The 21808-nt window shown below is 46.7% G+C and overlaps 1 protein-coding gene across 4 annotated transcripts in view; it reads left to right on the plus strand.

Moving 5' to 3' along the window:
* The window catches only part of RERE (arginine-glutamic acid dipeptide repeats), a 170120-nt gene that overhangs the window by 77918 nt on the left and 70394 nt on the right, over positions 1–21808 (plus strand). For 3 of the 4 annotated variants that reach the window (XM_014885765.2, XM_014885768.2, XM_088178925.1), the window contains exons 4-6: positions 9837–9942; positions 11736–11832; positions 15436–15540. In XM_014885765.2, the coding sequence (XP_014741251.1) occupies positions 9837–9942; positions 11736–11832; positions 15436–15540 (308 nt within the window). Of the gene's footprint in view, positions 1–9836; positions 9943–11735; positions 11833–15435; positions 15541–20339; positions 20527–21808 lie in introns of those variants that run through there. The other variant, XM_088178926.1, reaches the window with a different exon arrangement.

The raw sequence follows: 21808 nt of genomic DNA on the forward strand, positions 1-21808 counted from the left end.
TCCTGATTTCAGGTGTGGCTTTGTGGGCATTGCTGCACCCTCAGAATTCCTGGAGTTCTGAGCTGGTTTGGGCCTTTCAGCTGAAAACTTCAGCAAAATTCCATGAACTGTGCTGAAATCTCATCACGAATCTCTGATCTGGAGGTGATTAAACCGAGGGGCTGTTTGTTACTAAAGACATTGGGCCAGCAGAACAAACAGCTGGGAGCACATCTGGAGCGTGGCTGTGTTTGAAACAGGCACAGTAAATATTGAAATTCGAGCTAATACTGCGTTTTATTACAGATTAATTTATCATGTGCTCATTGGGAGGCACTTGTAGGACGAGTGCTGCAGTTTACACCGGTTCAAGTGCCAGGAAATGGCTTTGGATTTGTCACTGGTGCCTGTGCCAGGCCATGAATATTTGATTTCACTTTTCCGAGGTCCTGAGCACTCAGGGAGCTCCGGGGCTTTTGGGGTCGGGTTCCCAGGGATGGCACAGGCAGCAGAGATCTGGGACTCAGGATTGAGCTGAGCTGGCTTCTCCCCTAAACTCGAGTGTCAGGGACAGGCAGAGCTCCTCCTGTGATTACACAATCTCTGAAATTCCATTTCCCCAAAGCCGGGCTCCTCTCAGCACTTTGAAGAGCCAAGTTCATGGAAGTGTTGGACACAACTTAGTGAGAAGATTGTCTTTGGTGAGAGGAAGCTGATGTAAACCACGAGCTGTCTCTGAACCATCAAACCGAGTTTTATACAAATTCCCTGAATAACTTTTAGTCATTTTTCTGTTCTCTTAAGGTTCTCTGCCAGTTTGTGCATTTATGGTGATGGAGGCACAGAGAATCCTCCTGTTCCCAGGGGTCTGTACAGAGGTGATTCCCTGGGGTAAATAAATCAATCCCTGTGCCCACAAATCCCTCCTTGCCATGGCTGGAGGATTCAGAGCCTCTGCATCTGGCACTGCTGGGTTCCATCCAGTGCCTCCAGTAATGGAGGAAATTAATTTCAGTTCTGCACGAGGACTGAGAGCTCTCTGCTGCTGGTCCTGGGAGTGAATTAACACCTTGACTTCTTTAATAGAAGTTATTAGTGGCTTCATTTGTTGAAGTTGTAATGCTGTGGTGATTATATGGCCCAAGACAAATGATTAACTTTGGGATTGTGCATTAGCTTGGCTGGCTGTGCTCACTGTAATTCAAACCAGAGTGCACATGGTGGCCATGGCACGTGCTAGAGGTTTAAAAACCACATTTCTTTATCTCAGAACTGCTTTGGTTTTGGACCATCTCAGTTGTCTGTATGTTCACACTTCCAGCACCCAAGAAAAGTGTTTTTGTTTTTTTTTTCTTTGTATCTCTCTCCCAACTTTTCCTTTGAGATTTCTTTCTCTTCTGGCAGGTAACTGCATCCCCTTTATTCTCAGTGTAGTTATTTCTGATTTTAGTGTTTTCAATATCTGGCTATTTCCAGATGAATGGAGAGCATCTTTCCAATCTTTAAGTTTAGATTAGATTGCAGCCTGTGGAGCTGGTTTGGGGTATGTTTATTTAGTACTGATTTACATATAAATACAAAGAAAAACTCTGAAGCCCAGTGTTGCTAATTTAGCTATTGATACCAGGGCAGCCAGCACCAATCTGTATTTTAAATTCCCTGTGTGGTGAGATACAGTCGTGGCTTCTGCAAATCGACATTTTTTAAGGTTGCTGCTCTGTTTTCTTGATGAGCTGCTCAGGGTGTTGCCCATTAATTACTGGCAGGGTTTTTTTGTTGAGGCTGTGTCTGGTCCTGTTTGCTCAGCCCCCTCGTGTGAGTTCTGGGTGAAAAGCTGATTTTGCTCTGGTTGGAAACATCAGCTGGTCAATAACACATGTTGGGGCAGTTTCTGAGAAGATGTAAACATTTCAGTAAGTGACCATTTTGTAAATAAATGACATCCTCTGGGGAGCTGCACAAGGAAACATTCACTTTCCAGGCATTTCTTTTCCAAACACACTTTGTTTCCTCACAGGAACAGCGTTTGCTTTTGTGGTGAAGCAGCCAAATCACAGCATCTGGCCGATCAGTGCATTTTCCTTTTCTTTTTACAATTTCCAACCCCAGCCTGTTGGCAAAGGTGCTTTAATTTTTGCTGTTATAAAATCCCCCTGCCCACGAGGTGATATTTTAGCAGGCAGTGCCTGTTCAAACTCTGGGCTGGGTTTGCAGAGCAAACTCTGCTGATTGTTTTATCCTGCAGCTCTTGGTGTGTCTTTGTTCAAAGGTAAAGCCCTCAGCGAGAGGGTAAAGAAAATGTGGCCTCTTGATATTTAAAAGGTGAGAAATCTATTTAAACTGTGTATGATGGCTTCGAGTAGCCCCACTGCTGAGTGCTGCTTGTTTTAGTAGAAGTGATAAATACTGTGGCTGCTGCTGCTCTGCAATTAGATCTGAGCTCTGTGCTATAAATGACATTTAATGGCAAATGTCAGGCGGGGCCTGAACATATCTTCATTTCAGTGCTGCACTTCTTTGGCATAATGCTAAAAAAACCTTAATGGAATTTAATTACTGGAGCATCCATTCAATGATCAGTTAAATGCATTTGTGATCCCATTAGCTGCTGCTCGTGTGCTGTGCTGAGCCCGGCTGGGGGGAGATGCTCAGGAGGGTCCCTGTCACTTCTGGGTCAGCTCCCTCCAAATGTGCTGCTGTGGAAAGGCAAAATCTGTAAATCTGTAAATCTGTGATCACACTGGGGCTGGGAGAGGCAGGGCTGGTGTGCTCAGAAATTGTGCTTGTTGTTTTCTCTCTCTCAGTGGTTTTAATTACAGCCCATTAATGACTCTGTCTCGTTTTGGGATATTTGTGCAGGAGCAGCAGAGATGTGGCTCCTCCACAGCCTCACCTGGGATCTGGGGATTGAGATGAAATCCAGATTTGAAATAGATATTTATATGAAATATATATTTATCAAAGAGGGTTTCCCTGCCCAGCTGGGTGCAGTGTAATGCCCTCGAGAGAGGCACATGTAACGTGGAGATGTGGGTGGGAAAAAAGGAAACAGAGCAGAAAGAGCCCACAAAGGGATTAAATGAGGTAGTAAGCAATGACCCATAACCTTCATGGAAGATCTTATCATAGTTTTATTTTAAGCCAGTGAGTTTTTAAGCATAACTGCTTTTTTTTTTTAACAAGATGAAATTATCTTTTGTCGTTTAGGATGGCAGTGAATTTTAAAGGGTATTTTGTGCTTAAGTGTATTTCACTTAAATGGAAACAGGTGACTTGCTGGTTCTCAGCACAGTGAGCAGCTTTGTTTCTGGTAAAGCTGGGGAGTTGATGGAATAAATAGTTCAGTTTATTTTAAATACAGACATCTCTCACCGTGATTGCCTGAAATGAAAAATGTTCTTTTTCTCCTTTAAAACCCTGGCTGGGGCTGTGTTCAAGGTGAGACAGATGAGTGACACTAAATAAAATAAAGGGCTGTTAGGTGACACTTGTTCCATATCAGTCAGCTTTTGCCAAAACGTGCTGGATTTGTTGAGCTTTGCCTTAGAACTGCAGAGTGGTTGAAGCCCAAGGAATTCCAGTGCTGGCTCCTGGTGAGGTGAAATCACTGCTGGGTTCACCGAGGCTCAGGCAGCCTTTGAGAGCTGTTTGTGGCATTTTATTGCATTTCCTGGTGGATGTGTCCCTGCTCCAGAGCTGTCACTGATGTCTGGAGAGGCTCCCTGGAGCAGAGGCTGGGCAGAGCTAAAGGAATAAAGCAGGGATTTATTAATAGGAATAAATTGGGATTTATTAAAAGGCTTTTCAAGGATTCATCTTGGGCAGTGCAAGAGCCCAGCCAAGGCTGCACCCAGGATGGACAATGGGTCAGGAATTCACACTTTGATCAGTTTTGTTCCATTCCCACATTGGGGTTCGTTGTTCAATCCCAGCTCCAGGTTCTGCAGTCCAACCCTCCCAGATTCTCTCCTCCAGTCGTTGCTGTTTGCACTTTTTGGGGCTGGAGCTGTAGGGATGTCCTTGGTTGTGGGGCTGGGAAAGGATTGTTCTGTGTGCCTGAGCTGGGAGGAGAACTTGGAACACTTTGTGTGGAGTTGACACCACACACCAATGCAGTGCAGAATCTGGAAAACACAAAAGCTAAACCTCAAGGCATCCCCAGGATTGTGCTCCCATGTGCAGCCCTGCGTGGTGTGCCCCAGCAGAACAGGCTGTGCTCCCCCAGAGCTGTGCTGCAGCAGCTCTGCCGAGCTCAGGGCTGTGTTTTTGAGCAAGTCTGGCAGCTCTGATGCCAACCACCCACACTGGGAGACAGCATATGGCATGTGCTGAGCATTCATTCCGTGCAGGGCTCCTGCCGTGCTCTGGGGGAGGATCCAGCCCTGGTGGCTGCTGGGCTTTGGGGCCGTGGCCTCCCATGCCCGAGCAGCCCTGCAGGTGATGTGCTGTGATATAAAACTGCTTTGGGGCTCCTTTTAAAGGTGCAGTTTGACACCTGGGGGCAGGCTCAGGTGGGGCTCTGTGCCTTCCCCTGCCCTTCTGTGAGAAACAAAGCCACAAAAGATTCTTTGTGCTGTCTGCAGACGGTGCTGCTTCCCATTTTATAGAAGCAACAGCAGAGATGTAGAAAAACCCTCCTGTGGGGCAGAGTGTGAGAACAGGAGTGTGCATCCCATGGCAGGTGTGTCCCTGCAGGTGTGCAGGGCTCTGTGCACCTGGGAGAGGCTGCAGCTCAGGGCAAGGTGAGTGTGAGCAGTGTTCTGCATCTCACAGTTGTTCCTATGCCAGGCTGAATTAATTTCCAGCGTGCTGAGGTGACTCTGTGAATTCCAAAAGGAGTTTTTATTTGTGAATAAAAAAAGGACACGAGAAGAATTCTCGCTGTAAACAGTCAGAAAATGTCAGGCACGAGGCGTTGTGAAAAAATCCGATATTGTTTTGTCAATAAATTATGCCGTGGCCTGCATAGATCACAGAAATGGGCCTTTACCCTGGAAACAGCAATATTTGATACCCCAGGCAGTTTATTCCCAGCTCAGCTCACACTTGAGTGGATCTGCTGATCGATTATCCAGGCTTTCCCAAGGCTTCTCATTTCCTGCCTGCCATTACTGTGCTCAATCAGCCCTGCTTTGTGCCCTGCCTCGTGTGCCCAGATAAGCCATGCAGGCGTGTTTTATTAGAAAAGCCCTTGTAGATGGAGCAGTCATTAGATAAGAGCAGCAGCTTTGGAGGCTGCAGGCTCAGGGTGAGAGCACAGCCCTGCCTGGGCTGCTCGGGGCAGGGGCACACAGGATTAATCTGCGTGTGGCCACCTTATTGCTTTTATTTCACGTTTGTGGTTCTTGCTGAACACTGACAATGCTGCTCTGTTTGCAAGGAGTAATTATGTGTTGCTATGCAGGCGTCTGAATTAAATAATCAAGCTGCAAAAATAACATTCATTTGTAGTAATAACCTCTGCATTTCCAGGCTGGGTTTGCTTGGCTTACAAACAGCTGATCAGTTTTCTTAATTAATTAGCAAACAGCCTAGAAAAAGATACCTGAGAACGTGAAATTCCACGTGCTGTTGTGGAGAGGGAAGAGAAATAATCCTTGCTGTATTTCTTTAGCTCATGATTTCCAGATGGGTGCATTTGTGTCTCCTCTCTGTTTTTTTTTTCCCCTCCACAGTGAATCTGAGTAGTCTTTCTTTTCCTTTCTTTTCCTTTCTTTTCCTTTCTTTTCCTTTCTTTTCCTTTCTTTTCCTTTCTTTTCCTTTCTTTTCCTTTCTTTTCCTTTCTTTTCCTTTCTTTTCCTTTGACTATTGGCAAATGTCAGAATTGACTGAGTGTAAAGAATATTCTACAGCAGGGGTGAGGTTTTGTGGTGGAAAACACATTGGAAAGGGAAGATGTTCTGTTCCTGTTCCTCTTCTGTTCATGTTCCTGTTCTTTTCCTGCTCTGTTCCTGTTTCCATTCCTCTTCTGTTCCTCTTCTGTTCCTGTTTCTGTTCCTGTTCCTGTTTCTGTTCCTGTTTCTGTTCCTGTTTCTGTTCCTGGTTCTGTTCCTGGTTCTGTTCCTGGTTCTGTTCCTCTTCTGTTCCTGTTTCTGTTCCTGTTTCTGTTCCTGTTTCTGTTCCTGTTTCTGTTCCTGTTCCTGGTTCTGTTCCTGGTTCTGTTCCTGTTCCTGGTTCTGTTCCTGTTCCTGTTCCTCTTCTGTTCCTCTTCTTTCCTTGTCCCTTTTTGCTGTTTTTTTTTCTCTGGAATTGCTGCTGTTCCCTGACTCCAGCGTTCCCATCTGTCATCTCCAGCCCTTGGCACTCGTTCCCAAAGCTCGCTGTGGTTTAAACGTGGATCTAAATAGGGCAGGGAGTGAAGGGCAGGGCTGAAATCCCTCGGGGAGGATCTGCAGGACGTGTGTGCAGCTTTGCACAGTTTGGCTCCTCCCTGCACTCCCTGAGATCTGGTTTGGGCTGAGCTTAGCTCTGGTCTGAAGTGTGTCCCAGGGAATTGTCACAAGTGCTGTGGAAATCAGGACATTGCTGCTTTTTTTTTTTTGAAGAGAACTTGCAGCATTATTTTCTCCCCTTTAAGGCAGAGGCTCATTTGAAATAGAAGTCGAGCAGATGCTTGTGAACTGAGATGCTTTAATCCATTTACAGATCCCATCTAATTCTTGTTCAATGTCCAAAACTGATTCATGCTGTTTAAAAGGAACAAAACCCAAAATGTCAGCGAGAACAAAACCCCCAAATGAGCACTTGGTGAGTGCTGCAGCAAAAGACAATATTTTCATTAAAGGGGAGAATGTGGTTTTGTAGCACAGGGAATCGTTTTAAGCTGACTTGAAATTTCAAGCTCTTGCCATGGCTGCAGTTTCTGCAAGCCTGGATTTGGCATGTGACAGTCTGCAGCTTTTCAGATGTAAAGGTGTAAAAAAAGGAAAAAAAAAAAAAGGAAAGTCACACTTTAGGAGGTAGGGGACACTTCTTTTGTGTGCACATGGTTTGAAAATAAATAGTCTGCCACAGAAGTTGGCGCCTTGACACCTCGGAGTGTAGTCTGCTTTATAAATGACACACGTCTTTAGGAAGTTGGCTGACAAAATAGCATGTCTAGGAATTTCTGTGCCATGAGGGATGTAAATGTGAAAAGGGAGACTCTGACAGACGTTTTGTATTTTTAGCAAGATCGAAGCTTCAGGTTAAACCCCACAAAAATCGTCTGTGTGGGAGAGTGGGCACAGAAAAGGAGTTGTCAGGGTGCAGCTGTTAAATGAATTGGACAAAAAAAAAAACCAAAAACAACAAAACCAAAGAAATGCAGAACCCACAAGCCAACCAAGCCAGCCCCGAGTGCTTCATTGTCACCGATTTTCCTGTAAACAGTTCTTGCACATGTCATTGGAAATGATATTTTTGTGGCTGCTTTAGCCATTCCAAAGACAGCATTCCAAATCCAAATGGGGACAGGCTGAGAATGGCTCTGATCTTTACATTGGCCCCGTTTGTCTTCTCATTTCTGCATCACTGAAAATGCCTCTGGGACAGAATTCAGGTGTTAGGAGTTAAAAACCTGGGAGGTGGGGGCAGACCTTGGCTTGTCTGAGAAATGCAGCACGTTTGGGTTGGATGTGTTTTGGTTATAACTCTATACATACACACATATATCTATTTTTATATATATATATATATGTATATGTATATATCTCACCTGTTTTGTTATAGCTCTGTACACACACACACATATATATATTAAAAAAATATATATATTTATATCTCTTACCTGTTTTGGTTATAGCTCTATGCATACACACATATATATATTTATATATATATATATCTCACCTGTTTTGGTTATAACTCTATACATACACATATATATATATTTATGTATATATATCTCACCTGTTTTGGTTATAACTCTTTAACTTCATGTGTTTTCCCCATAGCTTTAAAAGACACAAAATTTTTGTTTTCTGAGGTGAAAGAAAAGCAATTTCTGGCTGTCAGGGAACCCTCTCTCTTCCCCTTTGCTTTGCAGTTGTGCCCTGTCCGTGCCACCAGTGCCACCCTGATGTTTAATCTCATTTTTGGGTGATGAGCTGATAAAACTCTGCAGAGCCCTGGAAACTCTTGGCATCGTGTGTGGATATTCCTGATCAGCTCTTGTGCAGTCCCTGCTATTCCAGGTTTTAGTGCTCATGGGGTGTTCGAGCTTCCAGGAGTTGTGACAATCAGCAAAAACTTCTTTTTACTTTGCTTGAAGGACCCGAAGGGTTTTTTTTTGGGAGGTGGGAGAGGCTGGGGTGGATGGCAGCAGGGGGAAGAGCTCACTTTGAACCCCCCAAATTCCAGCCTGGATTTTGCATTCCTCTCTGGGGGTTCCATGTGCTTCCTTTGCAGTGGGATTCTGTTATTTGGGAAATCTGCGGGGCACAACCCCTGAGAAGCAGAGCACTGATGCTTGTTGTGAACTGTCCCTGTGTGTGTGTGAATGGTTTCTCTCCGAGCATCCTCTCTTGTTTGTGTAACAAAAGAACGAGGGGTTTGTGCTCTCACTGAGAAACACAAAGAGAATTTGCAGAGAAACGCTGGCTTGATGTTTCCCATCATAAATAAATAGAATTTATGAGCTCTTAGCGAGAGGGTAACAGATTATTTACTTGGACTTTTTTTGTCTTCAGAATTCAGAGAGACTGCTCATAAAAGCTCTGGTGCACACACGAGCCTGCAAGCCCAATTTTTGAACAGCAGGCAGCAGAAATCAGAGCCGCCTCTCCCCCGTTGTCCTTTTGATATTTTTTTTTTTTTTTCCAGTGCATTAGAGGAGCTTTGGTCGGGGATGTGTCATTTGCAGAGCCCCGGTCGGGTTTGGGATGGGGATGTGGCAGTGGCTCAGTCCCAGCTTTCCTGGCACAATGCTGCCACTGGCAGTGGTGTGCTGGAATTACACGGGCTCTGCTCAGCACAAAACCTTCCCCAGCAACGTCTGGGTGTTGTTTATTCAGCAGAAAAGCTCTGACAGCCCGGAGAGGAAACCCCAGCCCAGTAACTTGGTTTAATTCGGAATTGGAGATGGTTTAGGAGCAATCTTAGACAGGGATTACAGAAGGAAACAAGCTGCAGTTGTCTCATGGCAGAGGAATGTTCCTTTCCCTTCAGGCCTTTGTTTCTTCAAGTGTTTTGGAGCAGAGGAAGAATTGCAGACCAAGGGGTTTGGGGATAAACTGAGCAGTCTGTAGTGACTTGATCTAAAAATTCTCTGTAAGTGCTGTTTATGCTTTGGTTTCCTTCTAAGAAGGAACAAATTGGTGGCTGGGGCTTCAATGCAAAAAGAGCATTTGGGGAAGAGAGATTTGTGTAAATTTTGCAGTGAGGTTGATGAGCAGTCAGAGCCTGTAATTATTGTGATTGAAGTGCAGTATCCTATTCTTTTGTGTAATAAAGAACATCTATGATTATGTCTGGATCCATCTGTCCTTGGGGGGAAGAAAATCTATTATCTCTTGGTTTCCACTGCTCAGAATGGTTGCACTGAATGGTGTTACTGTGGCTATTCTTTTTTGCATGTTTGGCCATAAATACTTCTTATTTGTGGAAATTAGCAGACTGCACGAAGCCAAAAATTGCAATCCTTTTCTGATCCCTGCCCCTTCGCTTGGGTTAATTAACACGAGTGGGGTTTGCTGGTGAGATGCAGAGAGTCACAAGTGCAGGGTGATGCAGGAGCTTCTCCCTGCCTTTGTCTGGGCTGGGAATCAATCCCCAGCCCTGCAGAAATGCTTCCCTGCCTCTGGCTCTGCCCTGGGGTGCTGCTGTGGGGCTGGGGGCTGATTTCCCTGCCACTAACAGCCAGCGTTGTTTTCTTTCAGAGCAAGAGGGACCATCTGCTGATGAATGTGAAGTGGTACTACCGCCAGTCCGAGGTGCCCGACTCCGTGTACCAGCACCTGGTGCAGGATAGGCACAACGAGAACGGTGAGTGACAGCCCCTGATCCCAGTTCTGACTGAGCCAGGGGTGAGTGACAGCCCCTGATCCCAGTTCTGACTGAGCCAGGGGTGAGTGACAGCCCCTGATCCCAGTTCTGACTGAGCCAGAACAGTGAGTGGGTTCTGCAGAGCCAGCCCTGCCCTTCTGTGCCCCTGATCCCAGTTCTAACTGAGCCAGAAAAATGAGTGACAGCCCCTGATCCCAGTTTTTACAGAGCCAGAACAGTGAGTGGGTTCTGCAGAGCCAGCCCTGCCCTGCTCCTGTCCCTAATCCCAGTTTTTACAGAGCCAGGACAGTGAGTGGGCCCTGTCCTTCTCTGTGTCCCTAATCCCAGTTCTAACAGAGCCAGGCCAGTTGTGCCCAGGGCTGTGGAGCCAGGCCCTGCTGTTAGAGAAGGGCTGCTGGTTTCTTACCTGCCTGCTGTCCCTGTTGTGTCCTGTCCCTGCAATCCAGGGGCATTCCAGGTGTGCTGGGAGTGCTGGGCTGTATTCATAATAATTAATGACAACAGCAGCAAGAATATATTTTTTTTTGTAATTTTTTTCCTCTCCTTGAGAGAGGATAGAAAAGCAAAATAACCCTGGACACTGGACTGATAACAAACTGAGCACCAAATTATCTGCAGAAATTGGGGGTCTGCTCTGGTTTTTGTGGTTCTGCCATGAGAGCTGTGTCTTTTCCAGCCATGCTTACACACATGAATATTCACTGATTAATGCTGCAGTGAGGGATGGAGATGAAGCACTTGGAGCTGAGTTTCCCCTTTTCTCTTTGCAAAACCAAGTGTGATCTTGGGTTGCACAGAAGCAGAAGAAACTTTAGTACATATCCCAGTGTCATTTATCTCCTGCCTCCAGGGAAGACATAACATTTGCTGCTGTTCTTACCAGGAAATTTCCTTGAGGCAACTGTTAAAAATTCTGAAGATACTCCAAGGTGAACTGTGATGATAAAAGTTGATGATTGAAATGTGGAACGCAGCAACTTTCTGGTGCCTGACAGAACAAAGTTGAGCACACATTCCCCTTTTAAAGGACATTTTGTGTGTGCTTTTAGCAAAAGCACCACGAATCTTACATTTCTATTACTAATTTATTTGAAACTTCTAACAATGAGATTACAGGCACAGTGTCAAAAAGTATTTTTGATAGCATGGCCGCTTTTTTTATGCAGTCTCCTGTGTGTGGAGAAGTATTTTTGTGTCTTCCTCAAAGAAAAAAGTCATGGAAAAAGTTGTCTTCCAGTTCTTTGTTAACACTCAGAATTTTCCATGTTTGAATGTGAATATCAATATTTACCTCAAAGCCAGAGCACTAGGCAGTTACAGTGTCAGGATCTTGTTGAAGACTTGACATTAAATATTTTTATATTTTAAATATGCACAGGAGCCAATGCCTTATGCTGGGAACCAGAACAAATCCATTCCCTTGGATTTCCTGGGAGTGGGTGCCCCAGATGTGACACCCAGTGCCCCAGATGTGACACCCAGTGCTCCAGATGTGACACCCAGTGCCCTTAAAAGCTTTTTCCCTTTGAAAATCCCGGGAGAATTGTTGGCTAAGGATCGGTCTGTTGTTCCCACACGTTAATTCTTGCATCCCATCCCCACTGAGCACAGGGACATCGTGTTTGTCACCTCGGGGTGTGCACCTGAGGAGCATCCCAGAGCTGTGAGGTGCCAGGGACGGTGCCAGGGACACTGTGAGCTGCCAGGGCTGGCAGTGCTGGCCCAGCTGCTGTGACTGACTGGGCTGTGTTTGTGGTTTTTGTCCCTGGCAGATTCGGGACGGGAGCTGGTGATCACAGACCCGGTGATCAAGAACCGGGAGCTTTTCATCTCCGACTACGTGGACACGTACCACGCTGCTGCCCTGAGGTCAGGACGGGCTGGGGACAGCCTGGGGACAGCCTGGGGACAGCCTGGGGCTGGGGACAGCCTGGGGACAGCCTGGGGCTGGGACAGAGTGTTTGGGGCTGGGGAACAGCCTGGGGGGACAGAGGTTTTGGGGCTCTGGGGGACAGAGGTGTCTGGGGTTTTGGGGGCACAGAGGTGTCTGGGGTTTTGGGGGCACAGAGGTGTCTGGGGGTCACTCAGCCCCAGCCCAGCTGTGTCCTCCTCCTCCTCCCCTGCAGTGATCACTGTGCTCTGTGCTCTGCTCCAGCAGGGAGCTGCAGTTGTGCAGTCTCCTCTCCATCCCAGTGGTGTCCTCTCCATCCCAGTGTTCTCCTCTCCATCCCAGTGTTCTCCTCTCCATCCCAGTGTTCTCCTCTCCATCCCATTGATCTCCTCTCCATCCCAGTGGTGTCCTCTCCATCCCAGTGTTCTCCTCTCCATCCCAGTGTTCTCCTCTCCATCCCAGTGTTCTCCTCTCCATCCCATTGATCTCCTCTCCATCCCAGTGGTCTCCTCTCCATCCCATTGATCTCCTCTCCATCCCATTGATCTCCTCTACATCCCAGTCCCTCCCTGCTGCTCAGCAGTTGTTGTTTCCCATCAGTGCCAGCTCAGGCCATTGCTGGTTCCTGCAGCAGCACTGCCCTGATCTCCCTGTCAGCAGTGGCACCTCCTGCAGCACTGCCCTGGTTAAATTGCAATAAATTGCATTAAATTGCATTAAATTGCATTAAATTGCATTAAATTGCATTAAATTGCATTAAATTGCATTAAATTGCATTAAAGGCTTTTTCTGAGCGTTCTCCGTGGTCACAGCTCAGGCCAGAGCTGAGGAGAATGTCCCTGCCCAGGAGGGAGTGGCCCAGGTGTTGTCCCTGCTCTGGGGCTGCTGCTCTTCCACCCTCCAGGATTTTGGCTGAGCTGCCCAGCCCTGACAGGGCTGAGGGAGATCCACCCTCACTTCCAATGTTTTCACATCCCAGCAGCAAGGCATGATTTGTCAGCTGATTTTCAGCATGCCAAACATGCATGGATATTGTCAGGATGCAAATTGAATAATCTCCCTGATAATGGTGCTCAGATGGTGTTTCACCAGAGCCATCTGGAGACATTTTTTTGTTCAGAGTCACTTTGCTGAAGCCACTTACTTCAAGACAAACTGGCTTCTGTTCTGGCAGGGGGAAGTCTTTGATTTACATATTAAACCTTTCTTATAAACTCAGAGCATTCCAGAGATGTGCCAGGAGCTCCTGGAATCCCACAGTGCCTCTGCTGAGTCCACTTTTCAATCAGGAGTTTGGGTGTCCTGATGGAGCCAGGCTGGAAATTGCTGCAGTTTTCCCTGGGACTGTTCTAACTCCCCTTCCCCATCCTTTCTGTTATTTTTTTTCCCCTTTAAAGAAAAGATAGAAACAGAAAGATAAAAATGGGATATATGTGTGTGCCGAACAGACTTGAAAAATAACCTGTGAGTGCACAAGATGAGCAGAAGGATAATTGCACGTGGTGTTCTTGCAGAGAACGTGGGGGAGGCAGAATGTGTCGTGATGCATGAAAGGTTAACATGAAATTCTAATTTATTATAATATGAGATTATTTCTCTGCCCTCTGCAAACAAAAGGCTCTGGACACAAACTGGGGAATAAAACCAGTGATTGTAACTACCAACATTGTGCTCTAAGCAGTGGAAAAATTTAACTAGAGGGCAGTTGTAGATCTCAGTGGAAGTGTGCAGTAAACATGATGTGCTTTTTTCCTCTCTGGTAAATCTTGCTGGTGAAATGCACAAGTGCTGTGAGCAGCATGTGCTGCTGCCATCCAGAGAGATAATGCAGCTTCTCTGGAAAATGCTCATTAGCTGCCAGGTGAATTCTTGAAAGGAAGATAAAACTCTTTTCCCAGAATACTTTTAAAACGTGAATTTAACGTGAAATATCAAAACAAACCCCCCTGCTTGTTTTCTGTCTCTCTGAATGACTCGACTTGGCAATCAGCATCAGGTTCCAGGGAGCAAATAAATCAATGTTAGTGAGCAGGGCTGGGCTTGGGGTCTGTGTGGGGCTCTCAGACCTTGCTGCTCGTCCTTTACAACCTGCCAGGACCTGGCCAGTGCCCAGGGCTGCTTTGGTCTGCCAGGAGGGCACGGGCAGGGCAGGCACAGGGGCAGCTCTGCAGCCTCCACTCCCAAAACAGCCCCGACTTTATTCCCCTTCCATGACTTTTTATTCCCCCTCTATGATTTTTGTATTCCCCCTCCATGACTTTTATTCCCCCTCCATGACTTTTATTCCTTTTATTCCTCCCAGGCTGTTTCCCTGCCCTGCAGCAGCAGTTTTGTGAGAGCTCCTGTCCAGGCCAGGGCTCTCTGAGCCTTCTGGCAGGGTTTTTTTTTTTGTTTTTTTTTTTTTTTACTCTGGAAAGATGAGGAAGAGGAGTGAGCTGAGTGTTTCAGCCTCCTCAGTGCCCTGGTCCATGGGTGCAGAATTCCCCAGGGGCAGATGCCAGTGGGCATTTCTGTGCCCAGGCTGCCCAGCAGCATCCCTGCAGGAAAACAAAGATTCCTCCTTCCTCTCTCTGTGCTGGTGCCTGCAGCACTTTGAATTCATTTCCAGCAGGACTGCAAGCCTCCAGCAGTGTGCAAGAAGCCCCTGAGCAGCCTGGTATAACAGACTTAGAACTGTTTGTAACTGTTCAGGAGAGAGCAGTGAGGAGAGATGAGATCTGTCTTAGAGCCTGGCAGTCTGAAAAAGAGAATGATGTGTGTTAGTGGTCACTGCAGTGGCTCAGGTTTGGATAAAAGGCCCAGCCCTGGCTCATTTCCCTGCTCACATTCAGCAAACTGGGCTGTGGGACTGAGGGAGCTCCAGCAGCACCCACAGCCCAGCAAAGGCTGCAGGAAATGAGAATCAAATCCTCACAGTCAGTGTTAATGCTCATCTTCAGGGTAATGACTTCATCAGCCAGCTGTATTAAAGAAATTATTAGCAATCTGGGCTAGAACAAGCTAATAAATCCTCAGATCTCTTTTTTTTCTCATTTTCTGTAATAAGTCTTTGTGTGTTTTACTCTCTCAGGTATGAAAATAAAAGGAAGAAACTTCTGTCTGCTTGGAATTTGGATTGCACACTTGCTAAAAGCACCCCAGCTTTGCTTTTCATTTGGAGCTTTTATTAAACTGAAGTTTTATTTGGCTTCCTAAATAGAAAGCTGACTTCAGCCATGTGGATAGTAGAATTTTGGAAGGTGTAACTGTGACAGGGCTTTGCAACTTGGAGATTGTCAGGATTGCATTTGGAGCTCTTGATGTTGGGCTGATTAAATTTGGGTTCCTCAGGACTGTGCTGGCTGAAGAGAATTAATGAATGTTTGTAGGAATGCAAATGGAACTGCATTTCCTTCCCTTTCCACCGTGGGAAGAAGCCACGTGGATTTTTGTTAAATCAGCCTTGTATTTATGATGTTTGGGACATTTATGAGAGCAGGGATGCCTGTGGCTTCTACCCAGATTGCAGTGGCACTTTAATTAAAGTAGCTGTTACTCGAGCTGGAATTCTAATGCCATTTTCTGCTCTTTCTTTCCTTCAGAGGGAAGTGCAACATCTCTCATTTCTCTGACATATTTGCTGCTAGAGAGTTCAAGGCACGAGTGGATTCATTTTTCTACATCCTGGGCTACAATCCAGAGACAAGGTAAGTGAAAATGGCTTTTAAATTCCACTCCACCACTGACCCGAGCTGGGGTTCACTCAAAGGTTGGACTTGATCATCCTGGGGGTCTTTTCCAACCTTAATTCTAGGAAAATGACTCAAGGGAAGAAAGGTTAAAATCCTGGCTGGGTGGGAGGGATGCAAGGGAGGAGCTGCATCTTTGTGAGTGTGTGCTCATCCAGAAAAAAAAAAAACAAGAGCAGAAAATAAAATTGTGCACTGAGTCCTGAATACCTGGGTGCATCTCTGGGTAATTAATGTGCTGCTTCTTGGAAATATGGAAAGTTTTTTAAAGCTTGCAAACTTTAGCAGGAATTCTTGGGTGTCTTGTTGGCTGAATCTACATCCCTGAAAATATTTCTAAAAACCATTTTGCATATTCTAGTCAGCAAGGTTGAAATTGAGATACTTCTAAGAAATCAAATGGAAAGCTTTTAAGTGTGGAAATTCTTGCTTTCATGTGTAAATAATCGTCCAAGGTCCCATATCAGGAATGCCTAATAATAATAATAATAATAATAATAATAATAATAATAATAATAATAATAATAATGTTTATGCTTTGAACAAATGAGAGGTACAGAAAGAGCTTTTTTGGGAATCAGTTCATGTTTGTGTCCAGCCAGCTTTGCTCAGCTCTGTTTGGGAAGCTCAGTCCAGGCTGTAGCTTTGTTAATTTTTGGGTCCCACCGTGACACTTTCCCCATTTATGGGATTTTCTAACACAGAAAATTCCTCACAAGTTCCAGCCTGAGGATTTTGCTGTTGAGGGGGGATATTTCTGTGAGCACTCCAATGGAAGGTGAATAATTTGGCCTGTGCCCACTGGAATTGTTCTTTCAGTGCAGAACACAATCAGCTCTGGGCTTTGATTTCCAGAGATGTTGTGGAGAAAAGTCTCATTTGGGGTGAGGGTTAGATAAGCATATAAATAATAAATATTCCAATTGTTCCGTGGTGGATTTTCTGTTTCTGATGCAGATCTGAATCTGCCAGCCCTGTCAGGAAGGAGCTCCCTGTGTGGGTATTGATGATGAAATTTCCTTTTTTTTTTCTGAGCTTCCTGTGCTTGCTCTGAAATGTCTCAATCTGTGTTTGTGAGGAGACTGAAACTGCCCCACTCGGGCATTTCCCATTCCCTGGGAGTCTCTTGTGGATGGTGCTGAGCCCTGGGAACATCCCAAATTCAAACATTTAAAATGTGTTTTCTTTGGGGCAGTGCTCCAGGGCAAGGCTGGTGAGGTTTTCATGGTGTCCCCCCGATGTTTGTCACTGCCTCCGTGAATTTTGGGCTGGAGTCTTGGTGCCTAAGGGATGATTTCTCCTGTGAAATGACATTTTTTTGTCGTTGCTGTCGGTGGGGTTTTAAACCCATTTTCTGGGTAGGTGCAGCTGTTAATTCTTGCAGCTATTAGAGAATGGCTGAGCCTGGGAGGATCGCTGAGGTGACAAAGCAGAAAGAGCACTTAATGATCAGCTAATTACTCACACTGGCCAGCTCTGCAAAGTCGCTTTTTCTTCATTTGGTTGCAGCCAGGATTTTTGGTTTTTGGTTTTTTTCTTTTCCTAATTCCACCTCTTCAAGGCTGTATTTTGTCCTGGAATGAGGGAGGTTCAGAGAGAGGAGCTGGAGGAAGGTTTTTGGTGATTCCTGACCTGTGTTTGTGCTGATGCACGAGGCTGGGAATTTCTGCTGCCGGATTTCCTTTGCTTTGGGAAGGGAAAATTTCAGGAACATTTCAGGCAGGACCTTGGAGTTTTATCTTCACTTGCTCTGCTTTCCTAAAGCAGTGCTGTTGTTTGGAAGTGATGGTGTTGCAGAAGAAGGTTCTGGAAGCTGCAGTGACCCCAAAGTGTGGGAAACTGACCCCAAAATGAGGGGTGGGATCCACCTGGGACCCAACAATCCTGAGCTGGGGGCTGTGTGTGCCAGGGGCTTTTCTGTCCCAGGGGTTCTGGGCTCAGCACAAGATGCTCAGAAACTTTCTCAGGACTCTCAGATGTGGGAGTCTATTTATAGAGTTACATTTATCTAGATTTATATTTATATTTAGTGTCTTTATGTGTTTGCAATGAAGCTATTTTTGTGTGTTTGTCTTTGCAAAATAATTTCAAAAAAACCCAGACTGCAGAAACATCCCCAGCACTGGGGGGGATGTGCAGGATGAGGCCCTTTTGTTGTTGGAGGACTCAGAGCTCAGGGAAAGGTTTTTTTTTTGTCCTTTCTCTTTTGGGTTTGTTTTTTTTTTTTGTGCTTTCTGTGCTGTTTGAAACTTGTGATTCTCAGGAATATCAGCCCTGGTCCTGGTGTTCCATTCTCTGCTCTGGAATTGGTCAGCCTGGACCTTTTGGAATAACTTTTGCACTTCAGGCTGGGTTTTTACAGACGCTGTGTCAGGAATTGTCACATCCCTGAGAAAACTCTGGTTGTGAAATAAAACCCTGAGCTGATCTAGAGGGCAGGGGCTGAGTGTTGTCACCTTGAGCTGAGTTAATGAAAGCAGAGCTGCTGTGTGCTCCTGCCTCTCCAGACTGGAGGATGCATCTCAGCACTGCCAGCTGGAAAAAAAAAAATCATTTTATGTCAAGGACTTGAAAATAATTAATTTTGTGTCTGTCTTCAGAGGAGTGGCTGCTCTGACAGTGCTAATTCCCCTGACAGGAGTGCCAGTGCCACCTCCAGTGGTTGTTTTTGTGCTCTGGTGTCCTGTGAGGACCTGGGGAGCATCCCCAGCTCTCCTGCAGGATGCAGAAATGCCAAACCCCTGGTGCCAGTGGTGGCATCTTCCCAGCCAGCCCTGCTCTGATAAATATCAAATAAAGATGCTGTAAAGTTTTCTCTGACATCTCTGAATACACATAGATTAAAAAGCTGTTGGATTTTTGCTTGGAATTAGAAATAACCAGGTATTATTGTACAAAGAGTTTCGTGGATCAGAATTCCTCCTCCCCAACGTTGTTTGGTGTTGTAAAAATAAACAATGCCCAACATTCCAGGCTTGGGTTAATCTCAGAATGGGTATTTGGGGAAGTGTTTGTGTTTTGGTTGCACAAGGTTTGCTTTTGCTTGGTTTTTGATCTTCTGGAGGGTTTTTGTTGGGGGATGTTGTGAACTGAGTGAGTGTTGGGCTGTCCTGTGTCTTAGGGAATGGCTTTAGATCCTTTCAGCAGAGCCCCAGGAGCTGGAGCACTCGATTTACTGAACATTTCAATTTTTATAAACGTTCCTGCAGGAGCCAGGCTGGTGGTGAAGGTTCCCAAGGAGGGTAACAGAGAATAAACTATAAGGAAATTGTGTATCCACCTGTGCCACAATGCACATTCCTCACTGGATTATTGTGCAAGAAAATGAAGGATTGTTCTGGGGCCTGATGGGTTTTGGTTACTCAGAATAAAATATTTGGGGAGCTTTTTATCCTTCTTTATCCTCATGGTAGATGGAGGAGGTGGAAAACAGAGGGATGAATAAATGGGATAAATAGAGGGATAAATACATGGGTACCTAAGGGCATGTTTGGAATTACCCAATAAATGCAGGGGGCAGGAGTTCAGGCACTGAGTCAGGGCTCAGTTGTGCTCAGGTGTGCTCAGGTGTGTTCAGTTGTGCTCAGGTGTGTTCAGGTGTGCTCAGGTGTGTTCACACCTGCTGCATAGGAGAATCATATTCCTTAAATGCTGCCTGCACTGCAGCACCGACAGGATGGATCTTGGATTTATTAATGTAAAAATGCTTTATTAATGGATCTCTGCTGAATTTATTAATGATCACGGCTGTATTTATTAATGATCCCCGCTGTATTTATTAATGATCCCCGGCTGTATTTATTAGTGGATCCCGGCTGTATTTATTAGTGGATCCCGGTTGTATTTATTAATGATCCCCGCTGTATTTATTAGTGGATCCCGGCTGTATTTATTAATGATCCCCGGCTGTATTTATTAATGATCCCTGGCTGTATTTATTAGTGGATCCCGGCTGTATTTATTAATGATCCCGGCTGTATTTATTAGCGGATCCCGGCTGTATTTATTAATGATCTCCGGCTGTATTTATTAGTGGATCCCGGCTGTATTTATTAATGATCTCCGGCTGTATTTATTAGTGGATCCCGGCTGTCTTTATTAATGATCCCGGCTGTATTTATTAATGATCTCCGGCTGTATTTATTAGCGGATCTTGTCTGTATTTACTAGCAGATCCTGGTTGTATTTATTAAAGATCCCTGGCTGTATTTATTAATGATCCCGGCTATATTTATTAATGATCCTGGTGTATTTATTAGCGGATCCCGGCTGTATTTATTAATGATCCGGGCTGTATTTATTAATGATCCCGGTGTATTTACTAGCAGATCCGGGTTGTATTTATTAATGATCCCGGTGTATTTATCAGCAGATCCCGGCTGTATTTATTAATGATCCGGGCTGTATTTATTAATGATCCGGGCTGTATTTGTTAATGATCCCGGTGTATTTATCAGCAGATCCCGGCTGTATTTATTAATGATCCCGGTGTATTTATCAGCAGATCCGGGCTGTATTTATTAATGATCCGGGCTGTATTTATTAATGATCCCGGTGTATTTACTGGCAGATCCGGGCTGTATTTATAAATAGCAGATCCCCGTATTTGTGCGCGGAGCAGCGGCGGCGGTGCCGCTCCGGAGGAGGAAGGAGGGAGGGAGGGAGGAGGAGGAGGAAGAAGGAGGAGGAGGAGGAAGGAGGGAGGGTCACAGCACATGCTCAGTGCCGCCGGTCCGAGGGCGAAGTTTGTGCGTTCTGCGTGCGGGCTTAGGTCACAGCACAAGCTCAGTGCAGGCTCGCCGAGGTCTCGCAGCCCGCATGTGCCTCCATTTTGAGTTGGTGGAGTGGAAAAGGCAGAGTTTGGGGCGGCAGGACAGGGCTCCGCGATCCAGCCCAGCCCTCGGGCACTGCCACAGCCATGGATGATCCCTTCAGCCCCTGCAGGTAGGCTGCATCACTCCGGCCTCCCCCAGAGCACGGCGCCTTCTGCTGCCCTTCGTGCCTCGGGCAGCGTTGCTGAGCTCGTTCCGTGGCTGTTGCATGTTCCAGACAGCGCTGGCAGCGTTTGCTGCAGGGCAGGAGGGCACTGCCAGGGGGGCACGGGCAGCCGGCAGCGTTTGGGGCATGTCTGGGGCTCCAGTGCAGCTGTGTGTGCATGCAGCTGCAGCAGAGAGGAGAGCGGCATGTCGGGGAGAGGTGACAGCAGGGAGAGGTGACAGCAGGGAGAGGTGACAGCAGGGAGAGGTGACAGCAGCACAGCACAGCCCTGGCTGTGATGCAGGTGGTGATGGAGGGCTCTGACCCCGCTGACACTGCCCAGGTGTGAGCAGGTGTCCCATGCAGCTCACAGAGGTGCAGCTGAGCTGCAGCACTGCTGTCCCATGCAGGACAGCAGCTCGGGGACAGCTGTGCAGGCATCACTGGGGCTCAGCAGCTGATGGAGTAAAGTGCAGGGTTTGGGCTCTGAGGTGCCTGTGGCACAGGCAGCAGTGTCACTGTGACATGTCAGGGGCTAGGATGGCAGCTGGGTGTCACCTGTGGCACAGGCAGCAGTGTCACTGGGTGTCCCCTGTGTCACTGGGTGTTTGTTACCTGTGGCACAGGCAGCAGTGTCACTGGGTGTCACCTGTCACAGGCAGCAGTGTCACTGGGTGTCCCCTGTGTCACTGGGTGTCCCCTGTGTCACTGGATGTTTGTTATCTGTGTCACAGGCAGCAGTGTCACTGTGACATGTCGTGGCTCTGGGGACAGCTGGGTGTTGTGCAGCCTGGTCTCACTCCCAGGGCTCTGTCCCTGTGCTGTCCTGCCCTGTCCTGCAGAGCTGACCTGTCCCCTGTCCCCTGTCCCCCGGGGCTGTGGGGCTGGGCAGTGTTTTGGGTTGACAGGGGCCAGGACTGGGTGTGCTGCTCACAGTGACACCTGTGGCACTGGCAGCAGGAGGGTGGCCCTTAGCCCTGCACACACTGTCACTCTCCTGTGACACCCCAGCGTGGCACTGGGGCTTGGGGACAGGAGGGACAGTGACTTCTCACGTGGGCACAGAGTGACAGACGAGGGGAGCAGCTTCAGACTGACAGAGCAGAGATTTGGAGGAGAAGGCAGGAGGAAATCCCTCCCCATGAGGGTGGGCAGGGCTGGCACAGGGTGCCCTGCCCCTGGATCCCTGGCAGAGCCCAAGGCCAGGCTGGACATCAGGGTTTGGGACACTGGGAGGTGTCCCTGCCAT

Source organism: Sturnus vulgaris, chromosome 25 (assembly GCF_052056855.1).
Source record: "Sturnus vulgaris isolate bStuVul1 chromosome 25, bStuVul1.hap1, whole genome shotgun sequence".
Taxonomy (NCBI): Eukaryota; Metazoa; Chordata; class Aves; order Passeriformes; family Sturnidae; genus Sturnus; species Sturnus vulgaris.